The 20,278-nt window shown below is 32.1% G+C and overlaps 1 protein-coding gene across 2 annotated transcripts in view; it reads right to left on the bottom strand.

Moving 5' to 3' along the window:
* Window positions 1–2,280: 2,280 nt before the first annotated feature.
* Window positions 2,281–20,278, bottom strand: part of LOC126781307 (dual specificity tyrosine-phosphorylation-regulated kinase 2) — a 53,592-nt gene continuing 35,594 nt past the window's right edge. For both annotated transcript variants that reach the window (XM_050506235.1, XM_050506234.1), the window contains exons 7-9: window positions 18,093–18,236; window positions 15,584–15,713; window positions 2,281–5,752 (exon numbers count right to left, since the gene is read on the bottom strand). In XM_050506235.1, the coding sequence (XP_050362192.1) occupies window positions 5,563–5,752; window positions 15,584–15,713; window positions 18,093–18,236 (464 nt within the window). In that variant the 3' untranslated portion in view covers window positions 2,281–5,562. The remainder of the gene's footprint in view (window positions 5,753–15,583; window positions 15,714–18,092; window positions 18,237–20,278) is intronic.

Here is a 20,278-nt window from a genome sequence, read left to right as displayed (position 1 = left end):
TCTTCAGATATATCTATGAAAAAACCCAACCACTTTTCAATGACCCGACACGGGGCTTGTACCCAGGACCTCGGGATCTGCGGCTTTATACCTACTAGACCAACGAGTTAGTCAATATTAATAATATATATATATATATATATAGGTAAATTATTCTGAACTTTTAATGGACTTCTCAAAACAGTGTTTGAATGTTCCAGAATCTAGGGGCCAAAAGTATTATATCCTTAGTACAACCCTAATTATTATTATTTTTATTATGTTATTATATTCCAATGCAACTCACGGAAAAAGTGATTTTTTTTATTAATTGTGACAAACATGTGCATGTGTGTCGCATGTCAATTAGTAGTGGATTAATTGTTTTGTAACTCAGACTCGTCATCGTTATAATATTTCCTTGTATAATTCTGTCTTGTCAAATTGCATTATAAAATACTTTCGTGAATTATTTTTTTATAATTAAGTAATTTCGTTAGCATGCTCTTTTTAATTTGAATGTGTTCTATATCTTGTAATAGTTCTCAATTACCGCCAATAATAATGGTTTTATATTTTTTATTAAAACACCAGAGCTTAGGCGACTACTAAACAGTTTTAAATTAGCAGTATGATTTTGTTGTTTTTTTTAAATCGTAAAATGATAATAAAACATTGTATATATTTGGAAGAATTTTAATACCCATTACATAAACGAATCAATCGCTTATTGTACAATGTATAATATTATATAATGATATACATCAGTTGTAACAACCCTTTTTCTAAATCTATTTAATTCAATAAATTATTAAAACAAAAACATATTTTCGTCTACTTTATGGCATTCATTTAGGTACATTACTGAAAATGAACTTTTTTTTTCAGAAACATTTTAATTATTTTTATCTGGCAACAAACAACACGTACTAACTCTGTCAGACGTTTATTTTAAAATTAGGCCTTATTATTTTTAAAAAGCTTTTTCTTTGACAGACAAAATAAAGTTTGTACTAAGTTGCCATAAGTGTAGTTTTTAAGCAGTAGCTGTGCAGTACAAGTTGTATGTTGTTTTTAAAAAGATTAGCTAAATTAATAATGTTAGCAAATATATGAATTAGTCATAATTAATTTGGACATAATTTATTCTCTGATATACTCTCTGGGTTGTTATTCTAAATAGATGATCTAAAAAGGTTTTATGGACTTGCGAATATTGCGAAACAAACGATTCACTTTAATTGGAACATACAGTGTCGAACATCAAAAACATAATGTCAAAGGTGCATTAAGTACTTACTCCATTTAATGGATACTAAAGCAACTAACCAGCGCCAGACATATTTCTTCATTCACCAAAGCTAAGTTGGGAAACGTATCATATCCTTTCACAAAAAAGCCTGCCCAGTGCGTTCAAATGTTAATAAATTAACATTATAGCCTCTAATGGTATACACATAAGGTCTAGTTAGAAATGTAGCTTTATGCGTTTTCAAGCAATCGCCGATTGAAAGTACCCAGTCCAGTTTCAGTAATGTTTAGTGCACCTCGCCTAAAAGCCAGTTGCCATTATCGGACCGATATAATTAATCGGAACGCCAAAATAAAAGTAATTTTGAAAATATATTAAAGCGAAATTAAAATTCATGATGAAAATAAAATTTCAAGCTCGATTTTGTATCTAATATTTTTATAGAAAGGTTTGAGTGCTAAAATGTGTAATGTTACTGACGCTGAAATATTCTATTTTTATTGCTGCACGCGTGTTAATTTTCATTACTTTTTACATTTTATACACTTGCCAGTGTATAAAATGTTTATTGTTCATACTTGTTCTTGTCACTTGTCACTTGCTGTGAAGTTACAATTTTGTCAAAACGTCGAGCAAATGATCTGACTTTGACTGACTCGTTGGCGAAATTACCAACCTTGTCTTCCACTCCGGGACTGCCAGTTCAATTTCCGCAACGAGTTTGGGTGTATATGTAAATATCTATATCAGTTGGCTGTTACCTATAACACAGGCATTAAATGACCTACATTAGGAACAGACGATTTGGTATAAAAAAAACATTCAAACCAAGGGTAAATAAAATTAAATAATATAAAAATATACGATCGCCATAAAAATCCGAGTAATAATATCAAGTGTTTATATTGTGTCTCTAAGGAAATATTATTGTTATAAGAATTACAGCATAATTATTTAAAACAGTTATTATTTGTAATAAAAAATTATATATATATTTTTTTACTAACTAAATAAAAAACACTAATATAAGGAAATGAAACAATTTCCGATTAGATGACGTATCAGTCCGATATAATGTAAACGGGTCCTAAATTATAAAGTACAACAATTATTACAGTTCACAGTTTGGCTTCGCCTAGAATGTTCTACAGTAATAATATTTACAATTACAACTAAACATATAGACACATACAGAGACCATATACAGTGTATTTGATAAGTCACGAATGGTTTTAATTAACTTTAAATAATGTTGATAATATCGCTTAAAAATTTTTAAGAATTATGACATTTGACATATGTCGATTCAATTATCGGAAAAAAATTCATATGACATAAAAGATCTTCATACATTTTTTTTAGTAAAACCTCTTTTGTTTGACAAATTTGAGAATTTGATTGAAAAGATTATTTTAAGCAATTTTACTTCTGACATACTCGTGACTGCAGTAAGTTGTACATTTATTAATCTTTTTCTTAATATTTTTTATTAGTACGTATAGCAGTATTAGAATATTGACGTGCAGGACCTAACTGGCCATTACATAGCAACCATTTATGGAAATCCACACCATGACTCCATGATTCGTGTCCTATCAAATATCATGCGATATATTTTAAGTTCACGCAAATTACAATTTATCTAAATATTCTAATTCAACAAATTTTCTAATTACAAATTTTAAATTTTACTTTGGTCTCGAGAGATCACGACAAATACTACATCAAAGATTTACATGGAAAATAAGAAGCATTTCGAATTCATATAGAATTTTATGACACATAATATTTCATACCTTTCCAAAATTATATCACTCAAGTATTTGGTAAGGTAATTCCATACACGTCCGAGTATCGTGTGGAGTCCTTGAATAAGGCGTACCTTAGTTGGACGTGAACAGACGGTTTTACAGGTTCGTTTTGTTGAATACGTTTTTTTATAGCGATCATGTCTGCAGTATGGTAAACGAATTCACTCACACTGACGTATTCAGATGGAATAAAAAACACCGATTCAACAAAATATTACAGTACGTTTTACAGGTCCATCAGTAAGGTTTAAAAACGGTCCTGTAAGATGTGAATATAGCCCCCGTAGCGACGAATGCGTTAAAAACGATCCTGTAAATTTCGACCGTCTGTGAATGAGCACTTACAAAAGAAAAATCAACAAAAAATTATTGTACCACTAAAAGCTAAATTAAATATAACATACAATACACGTATTCAAAGTGATCTACGTAAATTATAAAAAGAGAACACACGATACAGTTTTTGAAAGTTAAGTATTTTTGGAATAACTTTTACTCAACTTCAAATCCTATGAATAAGAAAAATTACTGTATTTCTATGTCAGATTAACTTAGAACATAAAATAGTAGAAAATGTACTCATATATGAACCGAAACCGATATAGTCCACCCACTAATTTTATCTATTCAGCTTATTTGAATTGTAATTATGATATAATTTTGAACTAGACTAAAACTATCGGTTTTAGGGGATTATTAGTTAATCAATGACTTGTCTTCTTCTTTCAAATGTCAAATTAACAGTAACAGAAAGAGAGCAATCAATGTTTAACTAAGCACCCGCTAAACAAAGTTTATCGGTTAGGTCGTTTATCGTTAATGCAATTATAAATAATAGTCTTAATATTAAAACTTGGCAACCCAGAATCAACTAATAAATATAAAACCTACATTTTGAGACCTTAGAACGACATAAGTAACTTTTAGTATTGTCTATCTATGATTACAAAAACTACACGGTCATACAGACATAGATCTAGACACTTAGTGATAGTAAAATCTATTATAGCCAGACGCTAAAAAACACTATTTGAAAATACACAGCTATGTGAGTAAACAAATATTTACATTTATTTTTTCTAAATCATATTCGTCTATGAAATAGGATTCGCTTAAATTATCGATTAAAATTATGAATAAATTCAAACAAAAAAAAATCTCATAATTTATTAGCAAAATAATTTTGACCAGGAATGAGCAAAAATTAGGCATCTTTGCGGTATACGCAAAATTTTCGAGAGGACAAAGCATACTTGCAAATTCCTACAAACCTACACACTTCTAATCTTTACATATTTACGAAATTTAATTACGACAGGTTTTAGAAGACCCTATTCTCTTTTTAATTTAAACAATAAAAAAGAGATAGCGATATAAATAATTATCTTCTCTTCCAAAGGAGAGAGTGAGATAAGAATATCTAGCCTGCCCTTATTGTGATATGATGAAGAGACGTATACCTTCTTGTACTATAAATCAGTCATTTTTTTATCTAATATGATTTTTTAATAAATTGATATTAGATGGATACGACGTTTCTTTCTAAAGCTTTATTTATTACTTATACGTAAAAAGAAATATTACTAACGAGCGAATCATTGACTAGAAAACGATAAAAATGTAAAAACAGTACCCAACAAGCAAATGACTCGAAAGGCAGGTTTTGGCACTCATATTACATTATCTGCAAATCACAAAATGAAAAGCACTTAATGTCTAACTTAGCCGTAATTCCGATAATCGCGCTAACCGCATTTAGGTCGATAGTGAGTTACAAAAGTGGTCTAATAGACTAAAGTGTTGCGTAATGTAGGTAGTCTGCAGTACGATGAGATGGTAATAAGTAGCGCAGAACTGATGACCTATAGAACGTTGCAGCACATAATATCAGATAAATATAGGAAGAGAAAGCATTAATATGCTTACTCAATACTTCTTAGAAGAATCGAAACGCAAAACAGTATCTTTGTAACGATCGCTAATCTTTGTCCTTTTTTATCTATTTTGAGCAACTTTTTAGAATTATATTACATATGAGATCTTTTAGTTCGATTAGAAATCTTTTCAAGATTTTAAAGTCGTGATTGAAGTAACTTTAGCAGCTCAAGTATTAAGAAATATCAAACTGTCTAAATATAATGTTGAGATCTTTGTTGGTTATTTTTATCACATTGTAATATTCTAAGATAAATTAAATATTAATAGCTACGAGTAAAACGACGAATCATAATAAAAAAAAAGTAACTAACACGGATTATTTAGTACTTATATCCTTCAACAATAATTCTCGTATACTGTCAGATCAAATTTATCTGACAGTTTTGTCCGTCGACTTATCATAATCTTTTCCGTTTTCGCGTATTAATGCGAAGAGTACAACTTAAAAATTAATAAATTCATCACTTAACATCATAATAAACTTGACTATTGTATGCTGAAACAAATTGAACTACAAAGCAATAGACGTGAAACCAGAGGCTAAAGACCTCCGGAACCAACTCTATCTCATCTGTCCTTAGGTCACGCTCGTCCCAACATGGCGGCCACGTCACCGGCTGATTGGGAATGTAGGAGAGCTGTCCTCGCAGGTCTAGGGGGAGGCAGACGAGGTAATGCCAACTGCCCAGATGGTGTTGATCCGAGAGGACAGCCGGTTACGAATTCGTGGCGCGTTGCTTCTGTGGGAGTAATGCGACGTTTTGGATCCCATCTGAAACGAAGTATCATATTAACATTTTGGTCAACATAATTATATTAATATTTTAATGAAGTTATCGATCTTGATATTTTTATATCATAACCTATAGCTGCAAATCTTGAATGATTTGTAATAGTAAGATACTATTTACATAGAATAAAATAGCAGTAAAAAACTGGCGATAATATAAGTCACATATTTTTTAACTTAATCTCAGAATCTAGAAGCAATTTTAAATCAGTGCATTGCACAAAACAAAATAAAATTAATTGATTTTTGTTGATAGTATTTGTTTTTTAGATATTAATTATTACCTTTGGCTAAAAACTTTGAGCGTATATAAATATAGTTTTTGTAGGATTTATAAATAATTATGAAATATTAATTATCTATATATCAAATCACATAAGTTTTTATATGGCCTTAGAAAACAACCGGTATGCTAACTTATGCTAGACCATATACGGGTTTTTCTAACTTAAAACTTTGTCACAGAGTTAATAAAACTGTTCATATTTTTTATTATTAATAATTTTACTTATACGTAATTGCAGCAATAATTAAGGCAATGATTTACAAGTCGTGTTGGTAGCTGATGAGCTATACCTAAGAGATTGTTCTTAAAAACCAATCAAACGCGGGTTTATGTGTTTTCCGAGACACCGGGAGTGTAACACTACTAACTTTTATGGTCCAAACCCTTGACCGTGGTAAGACAAAAAAAGTTGCATACTTGTTGGCAAAAATTTGCGTACTGTTTGTGTTTTTTGCGTACTCCATATAATAATAATGTCCTCCAGACCGATTTCGGCCACGGCGGCCAATCTCAAGAGAGATTAGCCAACTACGCAGGAGATATTATAGTGCACAAGTGTGTGCGCAAACACAGGTGCACTCTCTATTCCTTAACTCTCATAATCCGATGGGACGGCAATCCGACACGACCGGAAAGAGTTCAGGCGCAGGACCAACGGCTTTATGTGCTTTCCGAGGCACGGGAGTGTTCACACTTCCAACTTCCAGACTCTGGGCTGCTACTGAGAATTTTCTGACAGAAAAACCCAATAACTTTTTATTGGCCCGACCTGGGAATTGAACCCAGGACCTCCGGGTCTGCGGCCTTATATCAAGCCACTAGACCAACGAGGCAGTCAGTACTCCATATAATGAGTAAACAATATTTAAAGCTAATTTTAAACATGAGTTTTTTTAATAAACCCCACCAAACAAAGTAAATAAATAAAGAAATGCTTTAAGATCTAATTTAGAATTATACACATTCTGTAGTATTTATACATAGTGAGAAAGCATTATCATCTTATATCATTATTACATACGCTTAAATTAATTGTTTTAGTACTTACGTAATCATTTATGTATCAAATTTAGCAATTAAAGAGATATTTTATGTAATTATTTGTTTGATTTAAATATAATCTATATACTTTTATATACATAATAATAAATTCAGTAATTTTTTTCTCACCTAAATTCCCACCTAAAAATGCATTGATCCTATCTAGGAGTATTATGCTCAATACTCCAAGTGACAGGCTGAATACTGGCTTACATCTAGATCAAGGCAGTTGCCTACGTCTAAGTCTAGATTTAAATTCATTTAATACACATTCATAAATACAGCCTGTCGACTTACAAATCGAGAAACGTTTAAAAGCTAGAATATACTATTTAGGTCAGATATTTTGTACGATGTTGTAATAAAATTTGTGCTTAAAATATGTATGATGTTGGTTCGTTTGATTATTGTATTGAAACTATTCGACGGTTCTAGAATGTTGGTCCTACCCACCAAACGATTTATTCTAAACCGGTTTTAGCTATGACATTCCAACGGAGACTAGATAGTATAAGGATAAAGGAGGAGATACTATATTGCAGACTCCAGCTCACTATCACAACTCAGACGGATGGTAATTCAATACGACTGACCGGAAATCATGGGAACCCGGCTTAACTTAACGTACGTACGTAACGAAACGTACTTTCTGAGGCACAGGAGTTTAACGCTGCCAACTTTCGAACTTAAGTAAGTTCCTTACATTGTCAATGCGCTACCAACCTTCAGAACAAAATTGTTATTGTCACAGCCTGTTACAGTTACACTGGCTCATTCTCCCTTCAAACCAGAACACAAAAATACTAAATATTGCCGTTTGGTGGTAGAATGTGTTGGTGGAGAAGGAGTGGGTTGTACTTACCCAGAACGGGTTGCGCAAAATTCTACCAGCAAGTATATTAATTACACAGTAAAACAACCGATTAATATACATTCTTGGTAATGGCATCCCTCAATGCGCTTTCCTATTTACCGTATATATGTATGTAAATGTCTCCCTACAAGCAATACGAACTCTGAATGTATAAATGACTAATTAATTACGAAATTCATTTGAGAATAAATTAGAAAGAGATTCACTAATGTATTTAACATATAAGGTTTACTTACTTGCACTTTTCTTACATTAAATCAATGTAATCAAATAAATTATATCTTTCACAGATTTAATTTGAATAGTTACAAAAACCGCTAAAGAAATGACCCAGGTGTTAGGAACGTTAGCGCGTAAATCTTTATCTACGATCGCGGGTTTAACTAAAGGCAAGAACCACTAAATTTTCATAAACGGCTGTAAAAAAAAATTTGCTGAGAAAACCTGCATGTATTTGTGCACGCATTGGAGCAGCGTGGTGGAATAAGCTCCAAAACCTTCTCAAAAAAGGGAGAGGTGGCCTTAGCCCAGCAGTGGGACATTCACATGCTGTTACTGGTAAATAAATAAATTAATTAAAATACATAAAACATTATTTGCTTGTACGTCAATCTATTTAAATTGTCAGTTGAAAAAAATGTAGGTTTCCTCTAATAATAATATAAATTTGAACAATATACATTTAATTTTTTATTACAACAAATAATTATATAATATATATATTACAAAAAAAAACGATGCTTTTAAAAATGAGAAATTTGACAAGTCGTGATTCGAACATTCTACGAGTTACATAGTCGAGCTTACCTAATTAGAGATTTTAACCATTTCTTACATTGAATTATTTCTTTTGCTTAAATATTTTTATAACTTCATATCATTTTATGACTTTCAACGTTGCTCTTATATTCTGTCTTTCTTATTGTCTGTCTTTATGCCTTCAGTAAGGCTAAACTGTAAGAACAAACTCGAGACTCACCGCAAAAAAAAAAAAAAACGTTCGTGGAACGTAAGAAAGTGACATGCGACATTGACCATAATAATTATAACATTTCAAGAATACACGCACCAAAATAGTATATCACCATAAGTCGGTTGTCAACATTTCACGGTTGGGTAATAAAGTGAGTCATAAAGAATCGCACTAATGTTTTAAAATCGTTTATATAGAGAAATCGTGTGAATAAAATAAAATGTATATGAGTGAACTTCAGACAATCATTCACACACAGCTTAACGTCGGCTATAACCTCATCACTTTTAAAAAACATCACGTAAACTTAATTAAGCATAAACTTATTAACAGCAGATACGAAGAAGGCATTTTTTTTCTAATCTATCATCAGCGACAATTTGTTCTACGTGCCGATCGTTACGTAAAAATCGACACGCATTTACCCTTTCACTGTTGACTGCGTAAGCAGTTACTTGAAGTTATTTGATGGGAAAGAATTTGGTACTTGATTTGGTCAATCGATTTGGTAAATGGCAGGGTTAGAAATTTGATGAGTTCGTACCGACTCTCTGAATTTAAAAAGTATATCCGTGTTCTATACAAACTTTGTTGTGATTGGTTGTGTGCTTAATGAACAACCTGTCAATATAAACATGTAACAAACATATTCTCTTTTTGCTTTAAAAGTAGTTATATAAAGCATGTATAATAATTATTTTACGTACTATTGATAATATATAAATATTTATATATGCGATGTTACGCTTAACATTTGAGACATTTAGTAAACAGATTTATTTTAAGATATTAAAATAATTTATATCTTAAATTATTATTGTTTCCAAAGCATAATCACAAAGCGCTGTTTTAACGCTGAAAGCGCAATACTCAATGTATAATTTGTAACTAATTCATATAAATTTCTAATACTTATCCATACAATATCTATAAAGACCGCGCAACGCGAGAGCATGGCCTTAGTTGAAAATTTAGACAGTGTGCAGTTAGCATCCTAAACACCTATATATTATAATCATAAAATAGTATATTAAGCAAATTATAATTTCATAATCCAACAATTTATATGAATATTTTAACCGAAAATGTTTAACATATTTAAACAATAAAAAAAGCAAACACACTTTACAGCTCATACTTATTTTACTATCAGATACATTTAATTAGGAATGGATATTGCCTATATGAATAAAATTATAGAGTACAAATAAATTATTATGTAAGTAATTTTAAAACGTTACCCCTTAATCGTCGAAATGTTTTTGTTTCTGACGGTACTCGTACATCGTGAGATAAGACACTATCTGTTGATCACGAAGCTGAGCCTATCCCTAAAACTTTCACCACTCTCACGGCTAAAGGTCAAGTATGCGAAAACGGTTAGACACGAAGGTGCGTTGTTTCGTTGTATTGTAATGTAACAAACTGTCACCTTGGTACTGGGATATTATTATGCTGCATCCCATCTTAAGACAAATTGACGGACTGAAATGCTTGCTATCCTTTTTACAAGCTCTTATTTAACTATCTCTTATGTGTTTATTTTATTTAATTATAGGAAGTTTTTTTTATAGTAAAGGAAGGCGGACGAGCATATGGGCAACCTGATGGTAAGTGGTCACCAACGCCCTTAGACATTGGCATTGTAACTAATGTTAACCATCGCTTACATCACCAATGCGCCATCAACCTTGGGAACTAAGATGTTATGTCCCTTGTGCTTGTAATTACACTGGCTCACTCACCCTTCAAACCGGTACACAACAATACCAAGTACTGCTGTTTTGCGGTAGAATATCTGATGAGTGGGTGGTACCTACCCAGACGAGCTTGCACAAAGCTTTACCACCAGTTAAGGCAGGCAGTCGAGGAAATGAACAAAACAAAATTAAATAATAAAATATTAACGCTAATCCGTCAATACTAAACAATGATGACAATATATTCTTATTTCGAACTTCAATTCAATAATAACTGAAAGAGAAAAATCATTGTTTAACTAAACAGCAGCTAAGCAATAAACGTTGCTAAGTAAGCCCGTAAGATCTATATATATATATATCTGATGGTGATTCTACACATCAGATCCGGTAATTTAAAACAAAGAAAAAAGTTATAACGCATATATGATTGCTAATGTGTACTGTTGATCTTTGTAGCTTTGTAATGAATGGATTTGAAACTAGTCTGAAATTGTTTAACGATTTTCAAACGACTTTCTTCTTTTTGATATGTCTGAGTGTCATTGGGATAATGGGATGATATATATGGAGTTATATATAAGCGTCGGCTTTTTACTCGCGAATTAAATATCGCAAATAGATATAATTATAAACGCTACTGAAATACGAATATGAAATGACGGAGGTTCACATGTAACCATACATGATCACTAAACGTAGTAAATAACGGTATTTAGCATTACTCGTCCCATTGCTAGGCAAATACCTCTCGAGAGGTACCGCTAGGAGTTTATTCCTCAACGCGACTTCAATGACTGACTAAATTTCGTCCAACACATATTGGTTTCGTCAGGATGTTTGCTTTAATCACTAAGCACGAGATGAAAAAACGCAAATGAAACACAAAAAAGTATGTTGTTAGTCTGGGCTTAAACCCTCAAACTTCGGTAAGATTCACGTTTTCTAGAGACCATCTCGGCTCCATATCAAATATGTACACAAAAAATTGGCGTATTATAGTCACAGATAATATATTACTGCGGTCATAGATTCTGTTACTTTTTCACCGTGCTTAGATTTATGTAATTTTTGGTCAGATATTAATGTGTCCATTGTTCTCCAATGGACCTCCAAACAACAAAGGTCCATTGATACAGATATTCAACGAACCAGAACAAATATAATACGAGAAGATATACATCTTTTTCGTAATAATACGGTTACGAAGTAGTCACTCTGAAAATAATCTTAGAATTTGACTAATATGCTAATATTTATATAGCATATTAGTCAAATTCTAATAATAAAAATATATTGTTTATAACCAAAACTTCTCGATTATTTAATTTTCCTTCATTTCTAATAATTGTTTTCGATGCATAGCATACCATGTACGAAAGCTGGCATAATTTCTCCATCATTTAGTTATATTTTACTTGCAAACAATTCGATATTTTTAAAATAAAACGTTCTTTTTTTATCCGACAACAATTATTCACCAATCACAAAACAGACATAGGAATTCATTTTTTCATTAAATTGATAATTATCGTGTGAATTAACTTTTACTTTTACGACCTACGGTACGATTCGTTTATATTAAACTGGTTATAGCTCATTCATTCATTCAAACATTCATATCTTCCTATGATATCGGAAAAAAGTGTGAACCCAAGTGAAAGTGCTCTTATTTGTCTTACGTAAAACGTTTGTGAAAAATCACTGAGAACTATTTTAAGATTTTAACATTATAATTATCGATGGGAAACTAATGAACTAATGACTAAACATCAATGATTATTTTTTATAACCTTACCGAGTATAGACTCGGTAGTTGTGATATTTTGTTTCTTGCACCCATTCTTCGATTTAGATTTTAGTTTAAATGTAAATAAGATTATTTATATGATATCAATGTTGTATTGTTGTGTTTCGGTTTGAATGAAGAATGACCCTGTGTCACTCGTGGTTGACGGCGCATTAATAGTGTTACCGAAGTGTCTTAATATTTCTTAACTTTGATAGTAAATGATATATTTTTTTATAGTGCTAGTGTCATTAGCAAAGGTCACAACTTCGCTGCCTTACTAAAATAAATAAGAAGATTAAACTCATAGTCAAAAGGCAGAAATATATAAAATATTCTTTCGTTTGTCATTATTATTTAGTTTTTTACTACAATAAAAAAGTAATTGTAGTACTACTACTACTTACAACTTACTACTAGTAAGCTTTGGCTTTAAACTATTCAGCCACCACACTACGAGACTAGTTTAATAGTAATCGATCATAAATTCACATAAGTTTAACTTTCTATAATTTTGATTACATCAATTATGTAAAAATAGAAATCGATGGTATTTAATATATTATTATATAATATATATTATAATTATATGTCACGACTATGACCTTTTGTGATACAACGTTAGCAGAAAATTAAACAGATCGCACGGTAAAGTTGTAAGAACGCAACTTAGTGCAGACACGTGGGACATAACACCTCAGTACACAGGATTTGTGGCAGGTGGTTAGCGGTGTGAAAAATGGTTAATACTTCTTACAGCGCAATATCTATGGACAATGGTAACCACTTGCCGCCATCCAAATTTAAAAATAAACGAGTTAAAAAACCCCGCACATTTAAAATGGCGACTAAAACTATGGCGGAATTCCTCATTTCGAACTTAGTCACCAGTGACTAAGGTTAACGTACGAAGCAATAAAACTACTGTCCCAATTTTGCAATTTGTAATGACTAACGCGACTGGTACCATTATCACACTAATAAATTTACTATAGGTACTAATATTATAAATGAGAGAATGAGTTTGTTTATTTATTTTTGTGTTTATTTGTAACGTTTCTTCGTCTTAAAAACTTAACTGATCATAATGAAACTTTGCGTACATGTTGCTTGGGTACAGATGGCTTAGAATATCGAATACAGAAAACATTGTCTTCAAAATCATTATTGTCTTCATAACGCAACACTCACAATATACAATTAGTAGGATTATAACATGTCATAAATGTCCCGCTGTTGACAAAGCCATCGAAAACAGTTACCATTCACCCAGTGAGAGAGGATACTTAACGTAATATTATGAAACCTTTTTGAAGCTTAAACTCTTCAAGAAGAATTTCTTATGATATAAAAAAATACTCCATATTTTCGTATATAAAGAATTGAAGAAACGTATTTTTCGTACTGGTTGATATCTGATTTCTACTTTGGGTACTGTGGTAGTCTAGTGGCTTGATGTAAGGCCGCAGACCCGGAGGTCCTGGGTTCAATTCCCAGGTCGGGCCAATAAAAAGTTATTGGGTTTCTCTGTCAAAAAATTCTCAGTAGCAGCCCGGAGTCTGGAAGTTGGAAGTGTGTACATCCCCGTGCCTCGGAAAGCGCGTAAAGCCGTTGGTCCTGCGCTTGAACTCTTTCCGGTCGTGTCGGATTGCCGTCCCATCGGATTATGATAGTTAAGGAATAGAGAGTGCACCTGTGTTTGCGCACACACTTGTGCACTATAATATCTCCTGCGTAGTTCTAATATCTCTTGAGATTGGCCGCCGTGGGCGAAATCGGTCTGGAGGACATTATTATTATTATTATTATTATTACTGTGGTGGGTTGACTCATAGTCAAACCTCAAACCACAACAAGGGATAATGTAAGAATAGGATTGATCTTGCTTTTCATTGGTAGAATTTTAGCGCTGATATATAATAAAATAAAAAATTAAGATATTATAAAATGAAAGACAATCACTTCAAGAAACTTAAATGATTAAATATAAATCCAGTAAAAAAAACGTTATTGGTTAGTTAAAAACCCAGCAATACGTAATGGTGATCTCATCTTGGCCGAAATCGGCCACGGCGGCCAATCTAAAGAAAGACTAGTTCTGAATATATTATAATGCACAAGTACGTGCGCAAACACAGATGTACTCTCTCTCTCTCACTCTTATAATCCGATGGGACGGTAATTCGACAAGACCGGAAAGAGTTCAGGCGCAGGATCGTTACGTGGCATGGGATGGATCTTACTTCCGGGCTGTTACTGAGAATCTTCGACAGAAAACTCAATAATTTTTTTATTTATACATGACCTGGGGCTTAAAAGTAGGACCTCGAGATCTGCGGCCTTATATCTAGCCACTAGACCAACGAGGCAGTCAGAATTAGAAACGAAAACTGAGCTCTTCAAATATTTATATATTTTTACATAGTAACCGTTTACTTATTTAATAATGAGACGTTTAAATGTTTATTAGATAATTTAAATTAATTTTTTTACAATTATTTTTAAATTAGCGTATAACGTAATGTGTATAAGAGAATAAAAGTTGTTAATTTTATCGCTTTAATTACATAATGATTACATAAGTTTATTTCAATACTTAGTTGTAAGATAAACTAACAGCGTAAACATTTTGACTGATAAAATGTATGCTTATTAAGCATAACATATCAAATTAATTGATTTCAATTATGAGGCGAGTTTAAAAAAGAAGGATTTAGTTTTTTTGTGTATGTGTATTGTGTGTAACATGTATGTTACTTAATATCTTAGCCGATTACGTAGCGACTTTAACGATTGTATTTTTAATAGGTAGCCTACCCTTTCGGTTGCAGTTCCATTCAAGATTAAACGGTTTTTTTACTCGTTGTTTGTGGAAATATTTTTTTAAATAGGTTTTTTTTTTAATTTCATGGCTTGAATGATTTAAATTTAGTTTATTAAATTCTATTGTAACCAGCCCGTAAAGTGTGTTCAAAATTTCAACTATAATCGGTTGATTGGACTTGTTTAAAAATTAAATTGCAAGTAACCTAGATGTGATCTAAATGAAATCTCTTAATAATGTAAAAATAAATTATTAAGAGTTATTATTAAATATGTTAATTTAAATGTAATAAGTAAAATGTAATATTTTAATTAAGATCTACTCACTCTAAGCACCGATGTAAAAAGTGAAGGAAGGCTGGATCGTTGCTCTGCACAGCTGTTGAGAGAGTTCGCGACCCTGGTTTCCGCTTTCGACCTTTCGAGTTGGTCACGGATCGCGGTGAGCCTTTTGAATCTGTAAAGAAAATAATGTTATTAACCATTTCTAAGCTTAAAGATCCCGAGGTCCTCCTGGGTCCAAACCCCAAGGCTAATAAAACTTTATTGGGTTTTTGTATCGAAAAATTCTTATTAGCCCAAAACCGAACTCAATTATCTCATTAGGCCAAAGCCTGAACTCCTTCCGGTCGTATCAGATTGACGTCTCATTGGATTATGAGAGGAGCTAATAGAGAATACATCCGTGTTCACGCACATACTTGTGCATTATAATATGTCCTGCGCAATTGGCTTATCTCTATGGTGATTGACCTTCGCAGCCGAAATCGTTCAGGAGGACTATACAATAAATATGATTTTTGTTTTATGTTTTTTCTGTAAATAAGTATTATTTACGAAACTTAATTACACCAAGTGGTTTTAGTAATTAAGTATAAAATGTTTGCATATGTGAAAAAAGAATGTACATAGATCAGTTTGATCTATACTATCAGAAGCCCTACGTAGTCGAATTTACGTAATTTTAGTTGTATACCATAAGGTCGAGTTTTATGTGCAAAAAATAATGCATTTGTCAAGAGTTACTTGTTTTATACGTATATCGTTCACGCATCGTTCATTTGATTAAATTGATAACTTCATTATAGTTTTTGTTGACACTTCCGTGAAGGTGTCTGTTATAGTACTGTCAACGTAGAGCGATCCGTATCGGATAATTGTTTAAAAAAAAATACAGGGGCATTGCAACTAAGGAAGTCGGACGTTAAACTAAATCGATTGATGTTTTCAAAGATATTAATATATACTTTTCACTTTAGTAAGTATAATAAATAGCCGAGTATATTTAAATCGATGTTAAAATAATTTCGCATTTTATATATTGACAGGTACTTTTTTTTTTTTTTTTTTTTTTTTTTTTTTTTTTTTTTTTTTTTTTTTTTTTTTTTTTTTTTTTTTTTTTTTTTTTTTTTTTATTAAGTTTACAAAACTGACTTACAACTAGTGCATACAAAATAAAATCTACGCTAAACAGAGTGTTAATAAGTTGCAGTCTTCTGGATGTAAACCTAGCATGCTTTAAAAAAACATATTTAACAAGAACAGTACTTGTGCAATTACTAACTAGTTAATTATTTAATTATTACATAAACTAATGTGATTTTGTTTTAAGTTTATTCTTAAGAGAACCAACAGATTCACTAAAGACATCTAGGTGTTGACGACTACAATTCGCAAGCGAGCAAATACGGTAAATTGGCGAATGTTGACCAAGATTTGATTTGACATCAGGTAGGCTAAATATTTTACGATTTTGTAAACGGCTACCTTGACGCGGAATGTAGAAACTAATTTTAGCAAGTAGATCAGGTGCATCAATATATCCGTGCAATAATTTGTATAAAAAAAGAAAGTCAGCAGCTTCTCTTCTATATTTAAGAGTTTGCACTTTATAATTAATTAGGCGTGCGTCGTAAGAGTTAAAATTCTTAGCATTTAGATCTGTGTACGCTAAGTAATATAGGAAACGTTTTTGTACACGTTCAATTCTATCAGAGTGCACCTCATACCCAGGACTCCAAGCAACTGAACAATATTCTAGGATACTCCTTATTATACTATTGAAAACTAATATTGTCAAGCTTGGATCTTTAAAGATTTTCATTAATCTTAACACCAGACCAGATACTTGCGAGGCTTTTGATATGATGTAATCAATGTGATCTCTAAAGCTTAAGGTGTTATCTATTATCACCCCGAGATCCCTTACACTCGTTGACTCCGTAAGGGGCGTACCGTCGATGTAGTAAGTGTGTTTTAGTGGTTTTCGTTTTCTACTAAATGTAATATGAACACATTTATCCTTATTTAGAGTCATACGATTTGCAAGACACCAACAAACAAGGTTGTCGATGTCACTTTGCAGGATTTCTATATCCTCTATTTATTCAATCAAACTTTCGTTTGATTGAATAAATAATTACACATTTTAATAAGTATCAACAATGTATTGGGTGTTTATGATGAGTCAAGCTATTTATACATTCACGTAACATTAAATTACCAAAGTGTTGCATGCTGTGTGCAATGTCGCGGCAATTCATTGACAAATTCAAGTACTTTCCATTCAAAATATCACGAAGAATTATCCAGTATAATCTTGAAGGGAAAATGTTTATAAGCAATTATATATAATACTCTACTATTATTCTAGACAAGATAATACATATGATGAAAGCGTGTTAGATCGTTCGTGGATTTAAGCATTATATGTAATTGTACATAACGAATAAATGTGATTTAATTCACGTATGTAATATTGAGTTCATTGTTTTACTATTTTTTTGTTTTTGTAAGGTAGTAATATATGAAATAATGATAAGGAAATACAACTTACCAAAGAAGAGCCGTTTCCTTGTAGCATGCAGCAGGAGATCAGGTGGTGGGGGGCCCAGCAGCTCCATGATACAGGCGAGCTGTTCCGCCTCGTTCTCTCCCGGGAATAGCGGGTAACCCGTATGAAGTTCCGCTAAGATGCAACCTGGTAAAAATTAAATAATTGATTAATATGGATAGCCGGACTATTGTTTAATCATCTATTATTAATGAAGTCACGACATGACGAATACGAGAGACTTTATGTAATATATTTAGCTTCGTAATCTTGACTATTTATCTATAAGTATGTAAATATTTACAAAAGAAAAATAGTATATGTAAAAATAGTATATACTGGTCTGGACAGTTGTCTGGTTTCCATAGTACAAGCTCTGTACAAGCTTAATTTGGGATCAGATGGCCGTGCATGAAAAATGTCCCAGGATATTATTATTATTATTATTTAATTGTAATATTCATATCGTCGACGTGCTGTTACTTTCCACTAAAAGTGCAATTAATCATATATTCATTAAAAGAGAAGATTTGTAATGTGTTTTCTTTTTTTTATGTGCTCCGGGATGGCAAATGACTCTACTCCACCTGATGGTAAGTGGTAGTAGAGTCCAAACGCGACGACGGCCAGTACAGTCGGGAAGAATGTTCTGTACCAGCCGTCCCCGCTAGTTTATTGTAACTTATGTTCGTAAATCGAATAAGTAAATAAGAAGAGATAATAATAGTAAAAATTTTTGAAAACTACAATTTTAAATACATAACTTTTTTTATTTTTTATAGTATAGGTAGGCGGACGAGTCACCTGATGGTAAGTGGTCACCAACGCATTGGCATTGTAAGAAATGTTAACCATCGCTTACATCGCCAATGCGCCTCCAACCTTGGGAACTTAGATGTTATGTCCCTTGTGCCTGTAATTACACTGGCTAACTCACCCTTCAAACCGGAAACAGCACTTGGTATTGACCAAGTGCTTCTGTTTTGCGATAGAATGTCTGATGGGTGGTTGATACTTACCCAGACGAGCTTGCACAAAGCCCTACCACCAGTAAATAACTAATTTCAAATGTATGTATTACTAAAAATATTATGTTATTTTTAAGCTGACAGCTTATTATGTGTATCCGACTGCATCATTTCTATTAAATATTAGTACTCTGTGTTGACGGCTTAAAGGGCATGTGTCAGTTCTATTACAGGCGTGACCTCAGATTCCATGGTTAGTGTACAATGGTTAATGTTTAACAGAACCAATGTCAATGGCTAAGGTAATGTATAATTTATTTTTCTATTATAAAAAAAAATAAAGAATATCAAAAATTGCAAATAAATCTACTTTGAAACTGTGATTGTGAACGAAGACTCAGATGTAACAACTTATTATACAATAGTAATTTAGTATAAATATAAATAGTAATGGCACTTTGTGTATCTTTGTATTGCGTAAAGGAAGCAGAATTTTAGGTACATATGTCGATATTTGCAGAACACACGTGTCGTCTGACTCGGCGCCTTTCTCTCAGCTTTCTACAAACTTGCCGCTTATATAACACGGTCTGCCACTCGCCGATGGTTGAAATATTACGAAATTTTTCACACAATAATCACCTCTATTGCGAATTAATAAGATTTAAACTAACTTTAATGTTTTTATCTACTATTTTTACTTACATGTACTGAAACTAATGATCTCAGGTATACGCGAACTGGTTTGTTTGTTATAGAACTGAATGCTGATATTTTTCTATAAATATTGTAAATTGTTACGTCGAAAAATATAACTATTATTTTTAGATGTTATGTCCGTTTACAAATAAATTGTTTTTATTTATACTAAAATCTTGTTCTCATAATATATATGGATATTAGGTGACATTTCATTCAATTTGGCGAAAATTTAAATTGGTTTTTATGAAAAAAAATTATGAAACTAAACTATATGAATGAATGCTTTTACAAGCACTTTGAATTAATTAGCAAGATTAAATTAAATGTATGGTATTTTTTTATAGTATATGTAGGCGGACGTTCATATGGGCTACCTGATGGTAAGTGGTCACCAACGCCCATCGACATTGGCATTGTAAGAAATGTTAACCATCGCTTACTTCGCCAATGCGCCACTAACCTTGGGAACTAAGATGTTATGTCTCGTGTGCCTGTAATTTGGTAAGTACCGACAAAAAA

The sequence above is a fragment of the Nymphalis io genome, chromosome 3, assembly GCF_905147045.1.
Source record: "Nymphalis io chromosome 3, ilAglIoxx1.1, whole genome shotgun sequence".
NCBI lineage: Eukaryota > Metazoa > Arthropoda > Insecta > Lepidoptera > Nymphalidae > Nymphalis > Nymphalis io.
Note: the sequence above shows the minus strand (reverse complement) of the source record. Positions and strands in the feature narration are given on the sequence as shown.